The sequence below is a fragment of the Natator depressus genome, chromosome 3 (genome assembly GCF_965152275.1).
Source record: "Natator depressus isolate rNatDep1 chromosome 3, rNatDep2.hap1, whole genome shotgun sequence".
Classification (NCBI taxonomy): domain Eukaryota; kingdom Metazoa; phylum Chordata; order Testudines; family Cheloniidae; genus Natator; species Natator depressus.
Genome location: NC_134236.1, coordinates 41,373,288 through 41,392,880, shown reverse-complemented (window position 1 = coordinate 41,392,880; position 19,593 = coordinate 41,373,288). Strand labels below are relative to the sequence as shown.

At 42.7% G+C, this 19,593-nt stretch overlaps 1 protein-coding gene across 6 annotated transcripts in view; it reads right to left on the bottom strand.

Moving 5' to 3' along the window:
- Positions 1 to 19,593, bottom strand: part of DLGAP2 (DLG associated protein 2) — a 705,175-nt gene that overhangs the window by 549,961 nt on the left and 135,621 nt on the right. For all 6 annotated transcript variants that reach the window (XM_074947769.1, XM_074947771.1, XM_074947768.1 and 3 more), the window contains one exon: positions 12,524 to 12,578. In XM_074947769.1, the coding sequence (XP_074803870.1) occupies positions 12,524 to 12,578 (55 nt within the window). Of the gene's footprint in view, positions 1 to 12,523; positions 12,579 to 19,593 lie in introns of those variants that run through there.

Genomic DNA, 19,593 nt, shown 5'->3' with positions numbered 1-19,593 from the left:
TCTGTTCTATGTCAGCAATTCACGGTTTGACAGATCAAACCAGCACAAAATAAACACAGAGGTCAGTTACCCTACCACCATTGTTGCATTTCATAAATGTACCCTTGTTGATGAGACAAAAGTAATAGATTGATCATGTTGCACTGCTTTGGGGAGAGCAAATAGTAAGAGGAGGCTGGACAGAAGAAAATGGAGCTTTGAAAAACCAAGGAGCTGATTCTCATTTAGTCCAGAGTCCATTTAAGACCACTGTACACTGCCAGAGTTGTGAAAAGTAGGAGTGACTTACTTTAAGGGTGTTTTACACTGCCAGAGTAGTGTAAAGGTGGCCTTAGTGGAAATGAGATTCAGGCCCCAGTCTAATCTATCCTTTTTTTTTTTTTTTTTAAATATACCAGTCTCTGACTCACTATTGAGTATGTTTACATATATTTTCCTCTTTTTAGTAAATAAATGTCTGAGCAGACCACTTGCCCTCTATTTGAGGAGCCTTCATCACCATCTTCAACAAGGTTGGAAACAAGAACATGTGTCCAACAGCATTAACTCAAGGCTCTGATTGTACCTATGTTTAAATACGCTTTTTAAAAGCTCTGCAGAACAGGCTGGTTTAGAAGGCTAACAAGCAGACCTGGAAATGCTGCCTCCATTTCAGACGTAGACACCAAGCAGGTACCATGTTATCTAGTCAAAAACAAGCACTTCACGTGCCATGGGAAAAGCTCACTGTACCAGTATTGTAGTATACTTTGACAAGGTTCCAGCTACAGGTGTTGGCGCTTGTTTTGAATATCTCCGAGTGATCTCGGTGAGAAGGGACTCTTGGCTTGGCTAAAGATTAGACAGAGCTCCTGGTGAGAACATGGTCAATACATATTTATAAGGGGAACCAAAGCTGGTAGCATTCTGCGCGCACACACACGACAGATCGTGGTGATCCCAGTGAAGTCAGTTATTCCCAGTTGGAGCTCAATGGAAAAAGGGATACAATTCAACAGATTGCAGTGTGCCCCCTGTTGAGGTCATTAGTATCTTTGTATTGTACACTGATTGCCTTACAAGAGGTTTAATCACTCTGTTCAACAAGTTATTTAACTTTTTTTTTTAATAACTTTAAAGCCATTAATTTATAAAGTAGTCTTGGCTGGTTAATTTATGGGTAACAGTAGGAGAGTGAGAAGGCATGACCATTCAGGATATGGCTTTACCACATAAAAAGCAAGGAAACACAGTGTTAAGGTTTCTGTTCTGTGACATTCCCTTGTCCCACTGTGCCTAAGCATTGTGCAAATCAAAAAAATAAAGTGATATCCGGTGAAGAACACAGATCTCATGTAATGGATCCTTAATGCAAGAACTACTGAAAAGGACATACATAATGCCTGTGCAAACTGTATACTTTTCAATTTGTAGTTAAATTCCTTATAAAAATGTACATATGATTACATAGTAGTCATCTTTGATCTTTAAATATTCATAGTAAATAGGCTCAACGGCCTGTGATGGGATGTTGAATGGGGTGGGATCTGAATTACTACAGAAAATTCTTTCCTGGGTATCTGGCTGGTGAATCTTGCCCATATGCTCAGGGTTTAGCTGATCGCCATATTTGGGGTCGGGAAGGAATTTTCCTCCAGGGCAGATTAGAAGAGGCCCTGGAGGTTTTTCGCCTTCCTCTGTAGCATGGGGCACGGGTCACTTGCTGGAGGATTCTCTGCTCCTTGAAGTCTTTAAACCACGATTTGAGGACTTCAATAGCTCAGACATAGGTGAGAGGTTTTTCACAGGAGTGGGTGGGTGAGATTCTGTGGCCTGAGTTGTGCAGGAGGTTGGACTAGATGATCATAATGGTCCCTTCTGACCTTCGTATCTATGAATCTATAGTAGTCACTTCTCATATGTCATTCAGCATATTTAAATACCACTACAGGACACCAGTCTGCCTCATAGATTAGTGATCAGCAAAATGCTCAATGTTAATTTATATAAAAAGCTTGTTTTTGGTTATCAATACAGAAACCATTCTGAAACAAATCTTTTGATATTCTCTTTTAAAAATTTTATTACTGTGAACAGCTGAGTTACTCTCTCTCCTCATGGAGTTTTGTTTCTCTTCAAAATAGCAGATAGATCCTGCTATGTCACATTTCAGCTTGGACTGTATTTTTACAGTCAAAGTAATAAACCCTTGAAAATAAGTTTAGAGAGGAAAATCTAAATCACCTTCACAATGGGAGTAATACAACACCACTGTTTCTTGCTACATTGAGGGTATAATAAACTACATTTAAAAATATTCAATATCAAAATTCATCTTTACCACTTCAGAATCTTAACAGCAGTTGCATAAACAAACATTTCCTGACTGCTTTGCATATTTTTTGGCTCTCACAATTATGAGATTCTCAGAAGCTTTTCTCTCTCTCATCTTTAGAGGTTTCTTCTTAGGACTTAATAGTTACAGAATTTTCTTCTAGGATTCTGTGAAAAGAACCTAAGAGAAGATTAGGATTGGAAGAGGTCAGGAGGTCATCTACTCCAACCCCCTGCTCAAAGCAGGGCCAATCCCCCCTATATCATCCCAGCCAGGGCTTTCTTGAGCCAGGCCTTAAAAACCTCTAAAGGATGGAGGTTCCACCACCTCCCTAGGTAACCCATTCCAGGGCTTCACCACCCTCCTAGGGAAATAGTGTTTCCTAATATCCAACCTGGACTTCCCCCACTGTAACTTGAGACCATTACTCCTTGTTCTGTCACCTGCCACCACTGAGAACAGCCTACCTCCATCCTCTTTGGAATCCCGCTTCAGGTGGTTGAAGGCTGCTATCAAATTCCCCCCTCACTCTTCTCTTCTGCAGACTAAATAACCCCTGTTCCCTCAGCCTCTCCTCGTAAGTCATGTGCCCCAGCCCCCTAATAATTTCCATTGCCCTCTGCTGGACTCTCTCCAATTTGTCCACAATCTTTCTGCAATGGGGGCCCAAAACTGGATGCAATACCCCAGATGTGGCCTCATCAGTGCTCAATAGAGGGGAATAATCACTTCCCTCAATCTGCTGGCAATGCTCCTACTAATACAGCCCAATATGCTGTTAGCCTTCTTGGCAAGAAGGCTACACTGTTGACTCATATCCAGCTTCCCATTCACTGTAATCCGCAGGTCCTTTTCGGCAGAACTGCTGCTTATCCAGTCAGTCCCTAGTGTATAGCAGTGCATTGGATTCTTCTGTCCTAAATGCAGTACTCTGCACTTGTCCTTGTTGAACCTCATCAGATTTCTTTTAGCCCAAGCCTCTAGTTTGTCTTCTCTTTCTAGTACCTGCATTTTAAAAAGTTTGCTGTGTTTCATCCTAGCTCTTTTTTCCCTTCAACGTTTGTGTGTTTCATTTCATGCCTTCCCTACCCCACACATTTTGTCCCTCCATCCCTCCCTTTGTTTTTTTATACAGAAATGGACTCTGCTATTATTTATTAGGATCATCATAGTGCCAAGGAGCCACAGTCACAGACCCCAACATGCAAAGTGCTGTACAAACAGAACAAAACAACACTGCTGCAAAGGCCTGACCATCCTAAATCCAAGCATCCTCAAATTTTGGAGGAGTTAAAAATCTGGACCCAAACCTGCATCTAAAGTTTGCCAATAAGGTATTTCTCAGGGCTCCATTGTCACCAAGCCCTTCATAGCATAGGCGCCAACTCTGTGGATGCTCCAGGGCTGAAACACCCATGGGGGGGGGGGGGTAGGAGGGAGATAGTGGGTGTTCAGTACCCAGGAATCAGAGCTTAAAGTGTGGAATTGATGAGTTCTGTGCTGCTGCTAATATCTTCTGCCCTTGGGGCAGAAGGTTTGTTTATAATCAGAGACAGGATGATTAAGATAACAAAAGGCTTGTCATTAAATTAATGGTTGTTAGATGATCCTGAAAGCATTGCCAGGCACTCCAGTTAAAAGATAGGAAACAAAGGGTAGGAACAAATGGTCCATTTTCAGAATGGAAAGAGGTATATAATGGTGTCCCACTAGCGGCTTGTACTGGTCTGGGATCAGTGCCGTTCAACATATTCATCAATGATCTGCAAAAGGAGTAAACAGTGAGGTGGCAAAGTCTGCATATGGTACAAAATTATTCAAGATAGTTAAGTCCAAAACAGACTGCAAAGAGTTACTAAGGGATCTCACAAAACTGGGTGACTTGGCAACAAAATGGCAGATGAAATTCAGTGTTAAACGCAAAGTAATGCACATGGCAAAATATACTTCCAACAATACATACAAAATGATGGTGCCTAAATTAGCTGTTACCCATCAAGAAAGATCTTGGAGTCATTTGCAGTATTCTGGAAGCACTATGTTCCTCCCCCCCCCCCCCCCCCCCGAGTACTGCAAATTTATAAGAATCCTTCTCACTGTGCTTGTATCATCCTGAACTGCGGAATGCTCATTCTCCTGCTTCAGAAGACTTAAAAATTATCTTCAGTCATCAGTGGGACAGATGCAACTAAATAATGTAGCTGTCCTTAACATGCATCAAAATAATACCAGGGAACCTAGATGTAAATAAGATTGCTGAAAGTTTCATCCAGAAAGCTACAGTGAGCCATAAATGTCTTTAAACTGGGAGGTTAGTGAACACAGCTTGTAGGTGATTGCAATGATCTTAATATTCTGTAATTCATGATAATGTAATTATGTAGTTCATAATTGAATCATTAAAATAGTAAAGATAGCAATGATAAACACATTCAATAAGTAGAATATGAAAGAAGTTTATAAATATGCTGAAAATACCCTCCCCCCAAAACTGGTAGAGTGCCCCCCAACACACACACGCCTCTGAAGAGGCACCCACTGGCAAAAACAAGTCAGCTCCTATGCTTCATAGCCACATCCCTACCTCAGCACAGTCTGCCAGGACCAGGAGTCCAGTAGCAGAGAGAGAACACAGGTTCTCCACCGATAGCAAGGGTGTGGGAAGTGGACAGGGAGAAACAAGGAAAACCTTAACTCCACTCTCTGCCAAGGGCCAGCCAACAGAGTTGAGCCAGTGAGAGATGGGAAGACTTCTCCTTGCTGGTGTATCTGACTGGAACCCTTTATTCAGAGCTTAGCAAAGGCTCAATTTCTCCTTCTATGAGCCCTGCAATCTATACCCCACAGCTCTGGCTAGAGTCAAATCAAGGCAATATATAGGTCTTCCCCTGAGTTTTCGTTAGCCCCTTATTCACTGGAGTCCAGCTGCTGCACATGCAGCCTCTTTGCTTACTATTTGATTGCCTCCTGAAAGCAAATGCAAGAAAAATTATGCTTGCTGCCATATTTTGTTTTCCAAATATACTATGCATTGTTATGGGAGCTAGGAACACAAATTTACTTTGGGCACTGCTGGCAGCTCTGAATGGTGTAAAAAATTACCAACTGGGCATATTGTGACATACCAGCCACACACATGCGTGCAGTTTGCCCAGCAGTGTCACAAGGCAATTACAGAAGACTGGAGTTATTTATATACAAATTTCATGTGAATGACACTGTACAATGAATGAGGTGCACCGAATATAAACAAAAAGAACGAGGAGTACTTGTGGCACCTTGGAGACTAACGAATTTATTTGAGCATAAGCTTTCATGGGCTAAAACCCACTTCATCGGATGCATGCAGTGGAAAAATACAGTAGGAAGAGGAGCGTGTATGTGCGTGTGCATGTACACACACAGAACATGAAAAAAAAAATGGGTGTTGCCATACCCACTTTAAACAAGAGTGATCCGTAAGGTGAGCTATTATCAGCGCGGGGGGATTAGGGGGGAACCACACACACACACACCCTTTTGTAGTGACAATCAGGATAGCCCATTTCCATCAGTTGACAAGTTTTGAGTAACAGTAGGGTGAAAAAAATAAGCATGGGGAAATAGTTTTACTTAGTGTAATGACCAATCCACTCCCAGTCTTTATTCAAGCCTAATTTAATGATGTCCAGTTTGCAAATTAATTCCAATTCAGCAGTTTCTCGTTGGAGTCTGTTTTTGAAGTTTTTTTGTTGTAGTATTGCGAATTTTAGGTCTGTAAGCGAGTGACCAGGGAGATTGAAGTGTTCTCCGGCTGGTTTTTGAATGTTATAGTTCTTGACGTCTGATTTGTGTCCATTTATTCTTTTATGTAGAGACTGTCCGGTTTGGCCAATGTACATGGCAGAGGGACATTGCTGGCACATGATGACATATATCACATTAGTAGATGTGCAGGTGAATGAGCCTCTGATAGTGTGGCTAATGTGATTAGGCCCTATGATGGCATCCCCTGAATAGATATGTGGACACAGTTGGCAACGGGCTTTGTTGCAAGGATAGGTTACTGGGTTAGTGTTTCTGTTGTGTGGTTGCTGGTGAGTGTTTGTTTCAGGTTGGGGGGGCTGTCTGTAAGCAAGGACTGGCCTGTCTCCCAAGATCTGTGAGAGTGATGGGTTGTCCTTCAGGATAGGTTGTAGATCCTTGATGATGCACTGGAGACGTTTTAGTTGGGGGCTGAAGGTGACGGCTAGTGGCGTTCTGTTATTTTCTTTGTTGGGCCTGTCCTGTAGTAGGTGACTCCTGAGTACTCTTCTGGCTCTGTTTCTTCATTTCAGCAGCACTCCTTGTTCTGTCATCTGCTACCACTGAGAACAGTCTAGATCCATCCTCTTTAGAACCCCCTTTCAGCTAGTTGAAAGCAGCTGTCAAATCCCCCCTCATTCTTCTCTTCTGCAGACTAAACAATCCCAGTTCCCTCAGCCTCTCCTCATAAGTATGTGTTCCAGTCCCCTAATCATTTTTGTTGCCCTCCGCTGGACGCTTTCCAATTTTTCCACAACCTTCTTGTAGTGTGGGGCCCACAACTGGACACAGTACTCCAGATGAGGCCTCACCAATGTCGAATAGAGGGGAACGATCACATCCCTCGATCTGCTGGCAATGCCCCTACTTATACATCCCAAAATGACATTGGCCTTCTTGGCAACAAGGGCATGCTGTTGACTCATATCCAGCTTCTCGTCCACTGTAACCCCTAGGTCCTTTTCTGCAGAACTGCTGCCTAGCCATTCGGTCCCTAGTCTGTAGCGGTGCTTGGGATTCTTCTGTCCTTGTTGAACCTCATCAGATTTCTTTTGGCCCAATCCTCCAATTTGTCTAGGTCCCTCTTTATCCTATCCCTACCCGCCAGCATATCTACCTCTCCTCCCAGTTTAGTGTCATCAGCAAAGTTGCTGAGGGTGCAATCCACACCATCCTCCAGATCATTTATGAAGATATTGAACAAAACCAGCCCCAGGACCGACCTTTGGTGCACTCCGCTTGATACTGGCTGCCAACTGGACCTGGAGCCATTGATCACTACCCGTTGAGCCCGACAATCTAGCCAGCTTTCTATCCACCTTGTAGTCCATTCATCCAGCCCATACTACTTTAACTTGCTGGCAAGAATACTGTGGGAGACTGTGTCAAAAGCTTTGCTAAAGTCAAGGAACAACATGTCCACCACTTTCCCCTCATCCAGAGCCAGTTATCTCGTCATAGAAGGCAATTAGATTAGTCAAGCATGACTTGCCCTTGGTGAATCCATGCTGACTGTTCCCGATCACTTTCCTCTCATGTAAGTGCTTCAGGATTGATTCCTTGAGGACCTGCTCCATGATTTTTCCAGGGACTGAGGTGAGGCTGACTGGCCTGTAGTTCCCAGGATCCTCCTCCTTCCCTTTTTTAAAGATGGGCACTACATTAGCTTTTTTCCAGTCATCTGGGACTTCCCCCAATCGCCATGAGTTTTCAAAGATAATGGCCAATGGCTCTGCAATCACATCCACCAGCTCCTTTAGCACTCTCGGATGCAGCGCATCCGGCCCCATGGACTTGTGCTCGTCCAGCTTTTCTAAATAGTCCCTAACCACTTCTTTCTCCACATTGGGCTGGCCACCTACTCCCCATGCTGTGTTGCCCAGCGCAGCAGTCTGGGAGCTGACCTTGTTAGTGAAAACAGAGGCAAAAAAAGCATTGAGTACATTAGCTTTTTCCACATCCTCTGTCACTAGGTTGCCTCCCTCATTCAGTAAGGGGCCCACTCTTTCCTTGGCTTTCTTCTTGTTGCCAACATACCTGAAGAAACCCTTTTTGTTACTCTTAACATCTCTTGCTAGCTGCAACTCCAGGTGTTATTTGGCCTTCCTGATTTCACTCCTGCATGCCCAAGCAATATTTTTATACTCTTCCCTGGTCATTTGTCCAATCTTCCACTTCTCGTAAGCTTCTTTTTTATGTTTAAGATCAGCAAGGATTTCACTGTTTTGCCAAGCTGGTCGCCTGCCATATTTACCATTTCTTTCTACACATCGGGATGGTTTGTCCCTGTAACCTCAATAAGGATTCCTTAAAATACGGCCAGCTCTCCTGGACTCCTTTCCCCCTCATGTTATTCTCCCAGGGGATCCTGCCCATCAGTTCCCTGAGAGAGTCAAAGTCTCCTTTCCTGAAGTCCAGGGTCCGTATTCTGTTGCTCTCCTTTCTTCCCTGTGTCAGGATCCTAAACTCAACCATCTCATGGTCACTGCCTCCCAGGTTCCCATCCACTTTTGCTTTCCCTACTAATTCTTCCCGGTTTGTGAGCAGCAGGTCAAGAAGGGCTCTGCCTGTAGTTGGTTCCTCCAGCACTTGCACCAGGAAATTGTCCCCTACACTTTCTAAAAACTTTCTGGATTGTCTGTGCACAGCTGTATTGCTCTCCCAGCAGATATCAGGGTGACTGAAGTCTCCCATGAGAACCAGGGCCTGTGATCTAGTAACTACTGTGAGTTGTGGGAAGAAAGCCTTGTCCACCTCATCCCCCTGATCCGGTGGTCTATAGCAGACTCCCACCACGACATCACCCTTGTAGGTATTTGTCTCTGTCTGAGGGGTTGGAGCAAATGCGGTTGTATTTTAGTGCTTGGCTGTAGACAATGGATCTTGTGGTCTGGATGAAAGCTGGAGGCATGTAGGTAAGTATAGTGGTCAGTAGATTTCTGGTATAGGACATCCTGTGTAGATTGGTCCAGGCTGAGGTTGATGGTGGGATGGAAATTGTTGAAATCATGGTGGAATTCCTCAAGGGCTTCTTTTCCATGGGTCCAGATGATGAAGATGTCATCAATGTAGCGCAAGTAGAGTAGGGGCATTAGGGGACGAGAGCTGAGGAAGCGTTGTTCGAAGTCAGCCATAAAAATGTTGGCATACCGTGGGGCCATGCGGGTACCCATAGCAGTGCCGCTGACTTAAAGGTATACATTGTCCCCAAATGTGAAATAGTTATGGGTGAGGACAAAGTCACAACGTTCAGCCACCAGGGTTGCCGTGACATTATCGGGGATACTGTTCCTGACAGCTTGTAGTCCATCTTTGTGTGGAATGTTGGTGTAAAGGGCTTCTACATCCATAGTGGCCAGGATGGTGTTTTCTGGAAGATCACCGATGGATTGTAGTTTCCGCAGGAAGTCAGTGGTGTCTCGAAGATAGCTGGGAGTGCTGGTAGTGTAGGGTCTGAGGAGGGAGTCTACATAGCCAGACAATCCTGCTATCAGGGTGCCAATGCCTGAGATGATGGGGCATCCAGGATTTCCAGGTTTATGGATCTTGGGTAGCAGACAGAATATCCCTGGTTGGGGTTCTAGGGGTGTGTCTGTGTGGATTTGTTCTTGTGCTTTTTCAGGGAATTTCTTGAGCAGATGGTATAGTTTCTTTTGGTAATCCTCAGTGGGATCAGAGGGTAATGGCCTGTAGACTGTGGTGTTGGAGAGCAGCCTCTTGTTCATATTCCGACCTATTCATGGGGACGACAGCACCTCTGACATCATAATCAAAAAGGCTGACAGAGGAGTTGTTTCTGAGGCTGTGGATGGCAGTGTGTTCTGCATGGCTGAGGTTATGGAGCAAGTGATGCTGCTTTTCCACAATTTCAGCCTGTGCACGTCAGCGGAAGCAGTCTATGTAGAAGTCCAGTCTGTTGTTTCGACCTTCAGGAGGAGTCCACGCAGAATCCTCCTTTTTGTAGAGAGCGAGAGCATGTGTGATGTGACGTGACAGGGTCAGGCTAGATGGCTACAGAAGAGTAATAGAAGGCATATTAGTCCCAGATTAAGTCTATCCCTTTTCCCTGGGTAAGGTGATGGGGCAGTTCCAGAACAAGCAGGAACTTGCTGGAACCAGTTAAGGCAGACAGGCTAATTAGGACACCTGGAGCCAATTAAGAAGCTGCTAGAATCAATTAGGACAGGCTGGCTAATCAGGGCACCTGGGTTTAAAAAAAGGACCTCAGTTCAGTTAGGGAGAGGTGTGTAAGGAGCTGGGAGTGAGAGGACGTGCTGCTGGAGGACTGAGGAGTACAAGGGTTATCAGACACCAGGAGGAAGGTCCTGTGGTGAGGATAAAAAAAGGTGTTGGGAGGAGGCCATGGGGAAGTAGCCTAGGGAGTTGTAGCTGTCACGCAGCTGTTTCAGGAGGCACTCTAGAGAGCTGCAATCCACAGGGCCCTGGGCTGGAACCCAGAGTAGAGGGTGGGCCCAGGTTCCCCACAAAACCTCTCAACTCCTGATCAGACACAAGAGTTGACCTGGATTGTGGGTTCCACCAGAGGGAAGGTCTCTGGGCTGTTCCCTGACCTACGTGGTGGATCAGAGACTGCAGGTGGTGTTGTTCTTTTTCCCCATGCGGGCCAGTGATGAGGTTATCTGAGTGAACGGCAAATTTGAGCCATGAAAGTGGCCAAACTGAGGGCTGCCGTGAATCTGGGAGGCGAGCAAATCCGCCAGTAAGTGTGGGACCCACCAACGTAGAGGAGGAACTTTGTCACAATATCTATCTTCCTACTGTATTTTCCACTGCATGCATCTAATGAAGTGGATTTTAGCCCACGAAAGCTTATGCTCAAATAAATGTTAGTCTCTAAGGTGTCACAAGTACTCCTTGTCTTTTTGCTGACACAGACTAACACGGCTACCACTCTGAAACCTGTCACCAAATATAAACAGGTGTCTCTCGCCTAAAACACAGACCAAGATTTTTCAAAACTAGGTGCATTAAGGCACCTAAATAAGGGGCTTGAATTTGAAAGGTCAATGAGTGGGGGGTGTTCAGCATTTTTGAAAGCTGGGCCATTTATCCAAGTGGATGAATTCAAAAGCCTAATTTTACGCATCAACTTTTGAAAATTTTGGCCTTCATATCTGCAGGACACAATTATGTACCAATGAAATCAGTGTGAATATCACCATTGACTTCAACAGGATTGGGATCAAGCTTTATGAGTAAGCCAGAGTAATACAGAATACCCTAATGAACAAACACCAAATGGAATGTTGTCATTATAGCCATTATCTTGACAGAATTTTTCAAGATTGTTTGAAAACAGGAAGGAATGAACGAACTTTGGCTTTTACATTCAGTCTGTACTCACGTTATTAATGATGTCCAAATTTGATAGGCAAGACAATCTTTTTGTTTTATTATTTTAGGTCTTGCAGTTTAAGAAATATGTAAATGAAATTAACTTATCTTTAATTACAATAATATACCCATGAGTCACATGATGTATGGGTCAAGTTCTACATGCTAGTAGGCTGAGGGAAAAATCAGATTTTAATTTATTATTTTTGAGAAAATGGAAGTGCTTCGTGCATTGATATATGTTCAACAGATCACACAAATGAGTTGGTGTTTGTGTATTTTCTCAAACTTTATGAAATTAATGCACAACTACTTCCAAGTATTTTAAAATGTTCACACAATTTGTCACACAATCAAATTTCACCATATTTATGATGATTAATATGTTTTATAAATCTTCTTGTTTTATGATGACTCCAGGTTTCAAGCAAGGGCTTCTGATGAAATAAATGTATTTCAAATTGATATTTTGTTTTTCAGGGTAGATACAAATCTCTTCTCACTCACCTTGAGATCTTCCTTCCATATAATTCTTCAAAAGTCAAACTTACCACATCATACTCTTTTGTGTATAGATTAAGAACTTACCTAAAGTAGTAATTTCACATCATCTTCCACTCTATTCTTTTATGCATTGAGAAACACTTTAAATAAATACAGTACAAGTATTTATAACTCAACTGTCAGTATGAAAAGTTAAGAACCACAGGGACCCAGCCACAAATGGACTCCAGTGTTAAACCTCTTTGTATTATTAATTATAATTATTTTTCTGGCTAGCAAAGTAGTTCGGGAGTTAACATATTCAACTTTATAAAGCAAGATCTGTTAGCAATTTCCTACAAAGATAATAGCCAAAAATAGAACGTAACTTGTAAACCTACTTCACCTGAAAACTGATCACTTAAACAGAGGAATCAACTTACTGTTTGAAATATCCAATTTTTCACTTTTCAGTCCTATTCTAGAAACAAGAAATCTTCTCAATCTTATACAATTGTGCTTTCATGTTTCTCTGCATCTCACAAGAAAGGCACATTAACAGATAAAAATTAAAAAGAAGAGGTTTACCTGTATTCCTGTCTGGTAAAATACAGCAATGCTTCTGCAAAATGCCAGGCAGAACCTATTGCAACATTAAAAAAAAAATTACTATTTGAGGGAAAGGTGACGTTTATTATTCAACATAAAGTAAATAGTTCTTATAATGCTCTGCGAATCCAGCTGTTCAGTGGAAGTTCAGCTGTATAAGAGCTGAAGTCAATGGGAGTTTTAAACGCCTGATGGCCACAATGAGGATAGTAGTCTCCTGTCAGCAACAGCTTCCTTGCAAAACTATGCTCCCCCACCTCCCCATAAGTTTAATGTTGGGTTTATCATCAAGTATTGACAGACAAGAACATTAAGTGCCTGAGCTGGTATGTCTCCATAAAAATTTTGCATAGCTTGTCTTCAAGGTCATCTAACAAACTGCAGCAAAGAAAATATGAGAAATATACTCAACTAAAAATAATAAAAACTCAGATCAATAGATAGAGTAATCTTCTCTCGATGGGCAATCATTCCCCCTTCAGAGGTGTCAGAGTAATAGGAGCTGAAGAGGTAATATGATGTATGGATAAAGCAAAGGACTGGTCACCAGGAGATATGTGGATTCTAATCACCTCTTAGATACTGATTCACTATGTGACCTTGAATTAGGGTTGACAATAGTCCCTTATTACAAGGGACATTCCTTATTTTTTCATCTCTGTACAACAAGATTGGGAGCTGATGAGTGCTGCAAGCAGCAGCAAGAAATGCCTCTGGTGAATGTAGGTGAGTATTGCTTTTTAGTACAGTAAAACCTCAGCGTTATGAGCACCCAAGTTACAAGCTGACTGGTCACCCACACACCTCATCTGGAACTGGAAGGATGCTGAGGGAAGGGAGGGACGTACTGGATTGCTGCTTCCTGCAGCCCCCATCGGCCGGGCACAGCGAACCGCGGCCAGTGGGAGCCGTGATCGGCCGAACCTGCAGACACGGCAGGTAAACAAACCAGCCCAGCCCACCAGAGGCTTTCCCTGAACAAGCAGCGTCCCAAGTTTAGGAAACACTGCCTTAGACCATCCCATACTTTGCTGCACTTTGGGCTACCCACATTTGCCACCCTGATACAAGAACCTAAAAATCATGGTCAGAATTAGAGATCACTTTTGAAAATGTTGACTTATCCTTGTGCCTTGGTTTTCCCATACATACACTTAAGAGCATAAGAGCTGCCATACTGGGTCCAACAATGGTCTATCTTGCCCAGTATCATGTCTGACAGAAAGCATACCAAACAGGACCATTATGAAATGATTAACCCCCGTCTTCCACTCTTGGCTTCTGGTAGTCAGTGGTTTAGGGATGCACCGAGCTTGGGGTTGTGTTCCTTACCATCTTGGCTAGCAGTCATTGACAAACCTATCCTCCAGGAACTTAAGTATAACTGGCTTAAAAAGAGAAGTTGAGGCTATCACAACATCCTGTGGCAATGAGTTCCACAGGTCAGTGTTGTGTTATGTGAAAAGGTACTTCCCTTGTTTGTATTAAACCTGCTGCCTATTAATTTCATCGGGTGACCCCTCGTTTTTGTATTGTGTGGATAAAAATTCTATAAAATCATGAATAGAGAACTCTACCATAACCCCCCTTAGTCATCTCTTTTCTAAGATGAACAGCCCTAATCTTTCTAGTCTTTCCTCATATGAAAGCCATTGCCTACCCTTGATCAACTTTGTTGCCCTTCTCTGAATCTTTTCCAGTTCCACTATATCATTTCTGAGATGGGGCAAACAGAACTGGACATAGCATTCAAGGTGTGGCATACTATGGATTTATATATAGGGGCATTACAATACTTTGTTAGCCTTATCCATAGCCTTGTTGAATCCTTCAAAGGATTCTAACAGACTGGTGAAACATGAATTTCCTTTACAAAAGTGTGTTGCGTCTTTCCCCAACAAATCATGTTTATCTATGAACCTGATCATTCTGTTCCCTAATATAGTTTCTACCAATTTGCTTGGTACTGAAGTTAGGCTTACTGGCCTGTAATTGACAGGGTTGCCTTTGGAGCGCTTTTTTTAAAAAAAAAAAAAAAGTGTTACATTAGCTATCTTCCAGTCATCTGGTACAGTAAGTTATAAACTCAATGGTGCTGTGTTCTGGAACTTCCCCTAAGATAGAATCTTCTGAAGAGCTGTTATACACTGAAGTGGTTTCAGTAAAAAACTGCCCTTTCTTTAAAACTGAGAATCTGAAAGGTCACCAAGGGAAAGACTTTTTTTTTCTAATTGTTTGGATGTAGAGGGGATCTGCATAATCCAACAGATGCAAGATTGGGTCTCTCAATTTATCCCTGACATTGCTGAGATGAACCCCAAAAGCCATTTGATTCAACATCTCTGCCCTCTTTTGGCTAGCACAGAAAGCTTGTCACAATCCCCAAGATGACAGGTTTCAGAGTAGCAGCCGTGTTAGTCTGTATCTGCAAAAAGAAAAGGAGTACTTGTGGCACCTTAGAGACTAACAAGTTTATTTGAGCATAAGCTTTTGTGAGCTACAGCTCACTTCATCGGATGCATACAATCCCCAAGATGACACTTCATAATAAATGTCTGTTTAGTGAGGAGTTCTGGCCTCCCTCTGAGCCAGAGGGGGAGGAATGACTGCCACCACACTACACTGTTTGCAAAGGACAGGACACTCTGGTACACTATTACCTCATATGGAGAGAGAAAATACCTTTACTTGTTTAAAGATGGACAAGATTTCTTATAAACTGAAGATAGAGGAACATCAAACATTACATGTCACGTGTGAGACTACAAGTTGCATCTCCTGTCTTATTGTAAAAGACATGAGCTAGCAAATACCAAGATTCCAAAATGCTCAGCAGGGACTTTGGCACTCTATGTCCCATTGGTGTAAGTGACAGAAGGGGCATGGCTAATGATTAGAGCCGAGAACTTGAGTGTTAGGAATTAGGCTCTTCTCACCTTTGCCACAGATTAGCTGCATGACCTGTGTAAATCAGAAAACCTCTATTATAAAAATGGGAACAATAGGTAGCTCTTTCATGGGGTCAGGAGGCTTAATCCATCATTACAAAGCACTCTGATATCCTCAGAAAAAAAGGTGACTATACAAGTGCTATCAACCTAAATGTAACTGTGGCTGAAAACTTATATCTGCCGCAGCTACTCCAAAGGGAAGCCAATTAGAAACTATTAAGGTATTGGACAGCTTTCTTTATATCTGTCCCTGCAATACCTAGGTGCTGATCACTTAAGACTGACTGAACTCCTTGCAAGTATCAGAAAAGCCTGATTAAGCTCTGACTGAAAAGAGAATACTGCCACTCTCAGAACATACCAGTCAGTCAATCTATAACTGTTGGGGGGTTTATTTTTGTTTTGGCAAAATAGCATCATGGGGGAGCTGGCATTACCATTGTGGTTAGTTTTGCATAATACTTTCTACCAGAAAAAGTTCTTGCAATTTGTTATTTATTGTTTGAGGAAACTTTTGGCCGTGTGCCAAAAGAACAGTTGAACAAAAGAAAAAAAAACACAACTCCAAGACCCATGCCTGCACTGCCCCCAAAACAGCAGCAGCCCCACAAATACTACACGGGGAATGCCTGGGAGCTACCATATAGCCCGTTCCCCACTCTGGGGGACATGTGAGAGGAGCTTCCCCAACTTTCAGTGCATTTGAGGGAAGAAAGAGGGCCAGGTTGGTTTCCCCCTAACCGTTCCCCAGACCCAGCACATGCCCCAGAATTCCACTCCTCCTGATCATCTCCACCCTCCCATGGTAACAGTGCTGCCAGCTAATGTAGTTAATCTTTTAATTCAAGGCTGAGAGTGGCAGTGTTGGTCTCCTTTCAGTTCAAAAGCAGGTTTTTGTGATATCTGAAAGGACTTCAGTGGGTCTTAAGGGATCAGCACCTAGATACTTCAAGGATAGATAAGTCTGTCAAGTACTTTAATAGTTTTTAATTGGCTTCCTTGGGTTTACACCCAAGAGAGATGACAGCTAGGAGCCAGAAACCTTATGTGGGTGCCCTCAAGGGCTTGTGGAGGATCAGTTACCCTGAAACTGAGACACAAAAGATTTACTTTACAGAGTGGTAGCCGTGTTAGTCTGTATCAGCAAAAAAAGAACTAGGAGTACTTGTTAGTCTCTAAGGTGCCACAAATTTATCTGGGCATAAACTTTCGTGGGCTAAAACCCACTTCATCCGATGCATGCAGTGGAAAATACAGTAGACAGACACACAGACAACATGAAAAAAAGAGAGTTGGTATGGCAACACCCATTTTTTCATGTTGTCTGTGTGTCTGTCTACTGTATTTTCCACTGCATGCATCCGATGAAGTGGGTTTTAGCCCACGAAAGCTTATGCCCAAATAAATTGGTTAGTATTTAAGGTGCTACAAGTACTCTTCGTTCTTTTTTAAAAGATTTACTGTTGTTGCCTGTGCAACCTTGATGCTGCTCCTTTATGCATAAGGATGCGGTCTCTAACTACATGATTGCAAACTATTCCCCCTCCCCCCGGCCCCCACAGGGCCCCTGCCTAATGTGCTTCATTGGACATAGGACACAAGGGGACAGAATTAAGGTTGAACAGGCAACTGCAATGCTGCCATTTCTGGACTTTTGAGTGATTGCCTTGGCAAGCTAAAATCATGTTATTTAATACACTTTTGTATGCAATATACTTCTGAGTAGGTAAGTTACAGTAAGTATTTTCCTATGGCACTACTTATTACTGTAGGAGACCTGCAGACCAGAGGCCAAATCCTACTTAACCTAATCATAGAAATAGTCTCATTGGCTTCAGTGGGACTACTTAAATAAGTAAGGAGAGCAGGATTTGGACTCAAGTAGCCAAGTGTTCTTATACCAATTCATAAATCAGCTGGAAACTTGAGTTTTAAAAGAATAGCATTATTACCACCATAATTTTCAGAAAACTAAAACTGTTCATTACATTTCATGGAAGGGTTTTTTTGTTTTTTTTTTAAGTACAATGTAATACATCTGAACTGACATTCTTTATACCTCTGGATATAAATAACAGCATCAGCGCTTAGGTACTGAGAGTGAAAAATTAAAAGCAGAGAACAAAGAAAATCCTAAAATGAAAAGGGACAATCTTTCAAAGCAGTGTTACACAGACACGGAGATTAGAAAACACAGTCTTATTGAGTTATCTTATACCACAGCTGAACATTTAGTTCCTTCCCACTCGGGCACAATTTTTTTTTCTGCAAAATCCCAAACCCATGAAGCAGCTTAACGTATTTCTTAGGAGAGCTTGATTTTTTTTTTCCAATCAGATTAGAGTGAAATTAAGAAAAACAAAAGCAGACGTTAAAGAAAAAGCAAATGTACAGGAGACACACTAAAGCTTTAGAACTCAATTATTTGCTCCCATGTAAGACTAGTGTAGAAGAATGGAGAATCAGGCCCTTAGGGCATTTTATTGCTCATTTACTACATCAGGACTAGAAATATTGCAGAAGAGACTACAACAATTCTTGCGGTCTTTTCTTTACACTGCTGCCCTGTATAAAACCAATTTCTGGCTGGCAGGAGTTTAATATCAACCTACCACATACTGATTTTTATACTGTACCCATCTCTATGGCATCCGAATGCCTCTTCTCACGGCTCTCCTCCCACTTTCTCCCCTCCATTTCTTTACTCAGTAGAGGGAGTCAGAATTCTTTAGCAAATTATCTCCCTTCACTCCACTTTCTCCTCTCTCCTGCTTTCTTCCTTTAAATTAACTTACATACTGCAATCCTATTTCTTAATATGCCTTACTTTTCTTTAATTACATAGAGAAGTCTTGGATTTATGTTTTAATTGTTTGCATCTCTACCTGAACAGGTAATCCTCATCCAAATTAGATCAGATCTGGAGTGACTGGAAAAGCAGTAAGCACAATTGTAGTATGTTGTAGATAGAGAAATGCAGACACAGAATGGAATGCTGTTTTATATAATGACCCCTTTCCGCAGCAAAGGTAGAAATACAAGTTCGCAAGACAAAGCCAGCAGGGTTTACCTTCAGTTGTGTGATAGACCCCCAGTGAGCAACTCAGGAATTCCCATACTGGATATCGGACACTTAGTCCAGAATTCCATCTCTGACTGTGCCCAGCATCAGATGCTTCAAAGAAAGGTGGAAGAATATCACTGTAAGCAGATGTAGGGTAACCTGTTCCCCCACTTTAGAGACTGACAAATGCCAAAGAATAAGGTTTAAGATCCCTTTCAAAAATTCTCTTAGCATTAAGTATTCTGTGCAGCAAGGTACTTCAGCATATTCCTAGCTTGACGTCAAAGACAACTGCTCACGTGCTTAGTTACAAATGTGCTTATGTACCCAAATCAGAGCCAAAGTTTCTCGCAATGTGAAATGAAGAGGTAGAGTAGCATGTGTTTTAATGCCGACGCTTTAAATCCTATTTTTCCAATTTTAAAAAAAATTTATTTTAGGTCTGATAGGGCAGAGCAAGTTGAGCCATGTCACTTGCCAAGGTCTAGCATTCAGATAACTCCTATCTGCAAAAGCATGTTCACTCATACTGCCATAACTTGGGACAGAGTCACTAACAAGACCTGGCATTTTGCTTCTTTTATATTTTCCCCTTTTACTCTGTGTTTCATCTTTCCCACACCTGAACTGAAAAAAGTTTTTCCTCCCCCCACCCAAGGGTCTCTCAGTCTCTCTCACACACCCCACACCCACCCTCCCCACAGTGGTTCTGTGTGATCTCCCCCCCCGGTCACCCTTCCGGGGGTTCTAGGAGTACTCCTTTCCTGAATTCACCCCTTCCCTGGGTCTTCTTTTGTCCCTCATCCCCACTCTCCCCATGCTAGGAACACTGTGCCACCCTCTCAGCATAGCAGGGCTCCCAGATTCTCTCCCAACAGGGGATCTGTGCACCCCCATTCCTCCATCTCCACATTCCCCATGCCAGGGGCTATGGCATACCCCGTCTCCCTGCCCACCTTATTAATTAACTGACTGGGAGATAAATCATTCAGGGTATCCTCCTATTAGGAGGATGAGCAAAAGTACTGTTATAC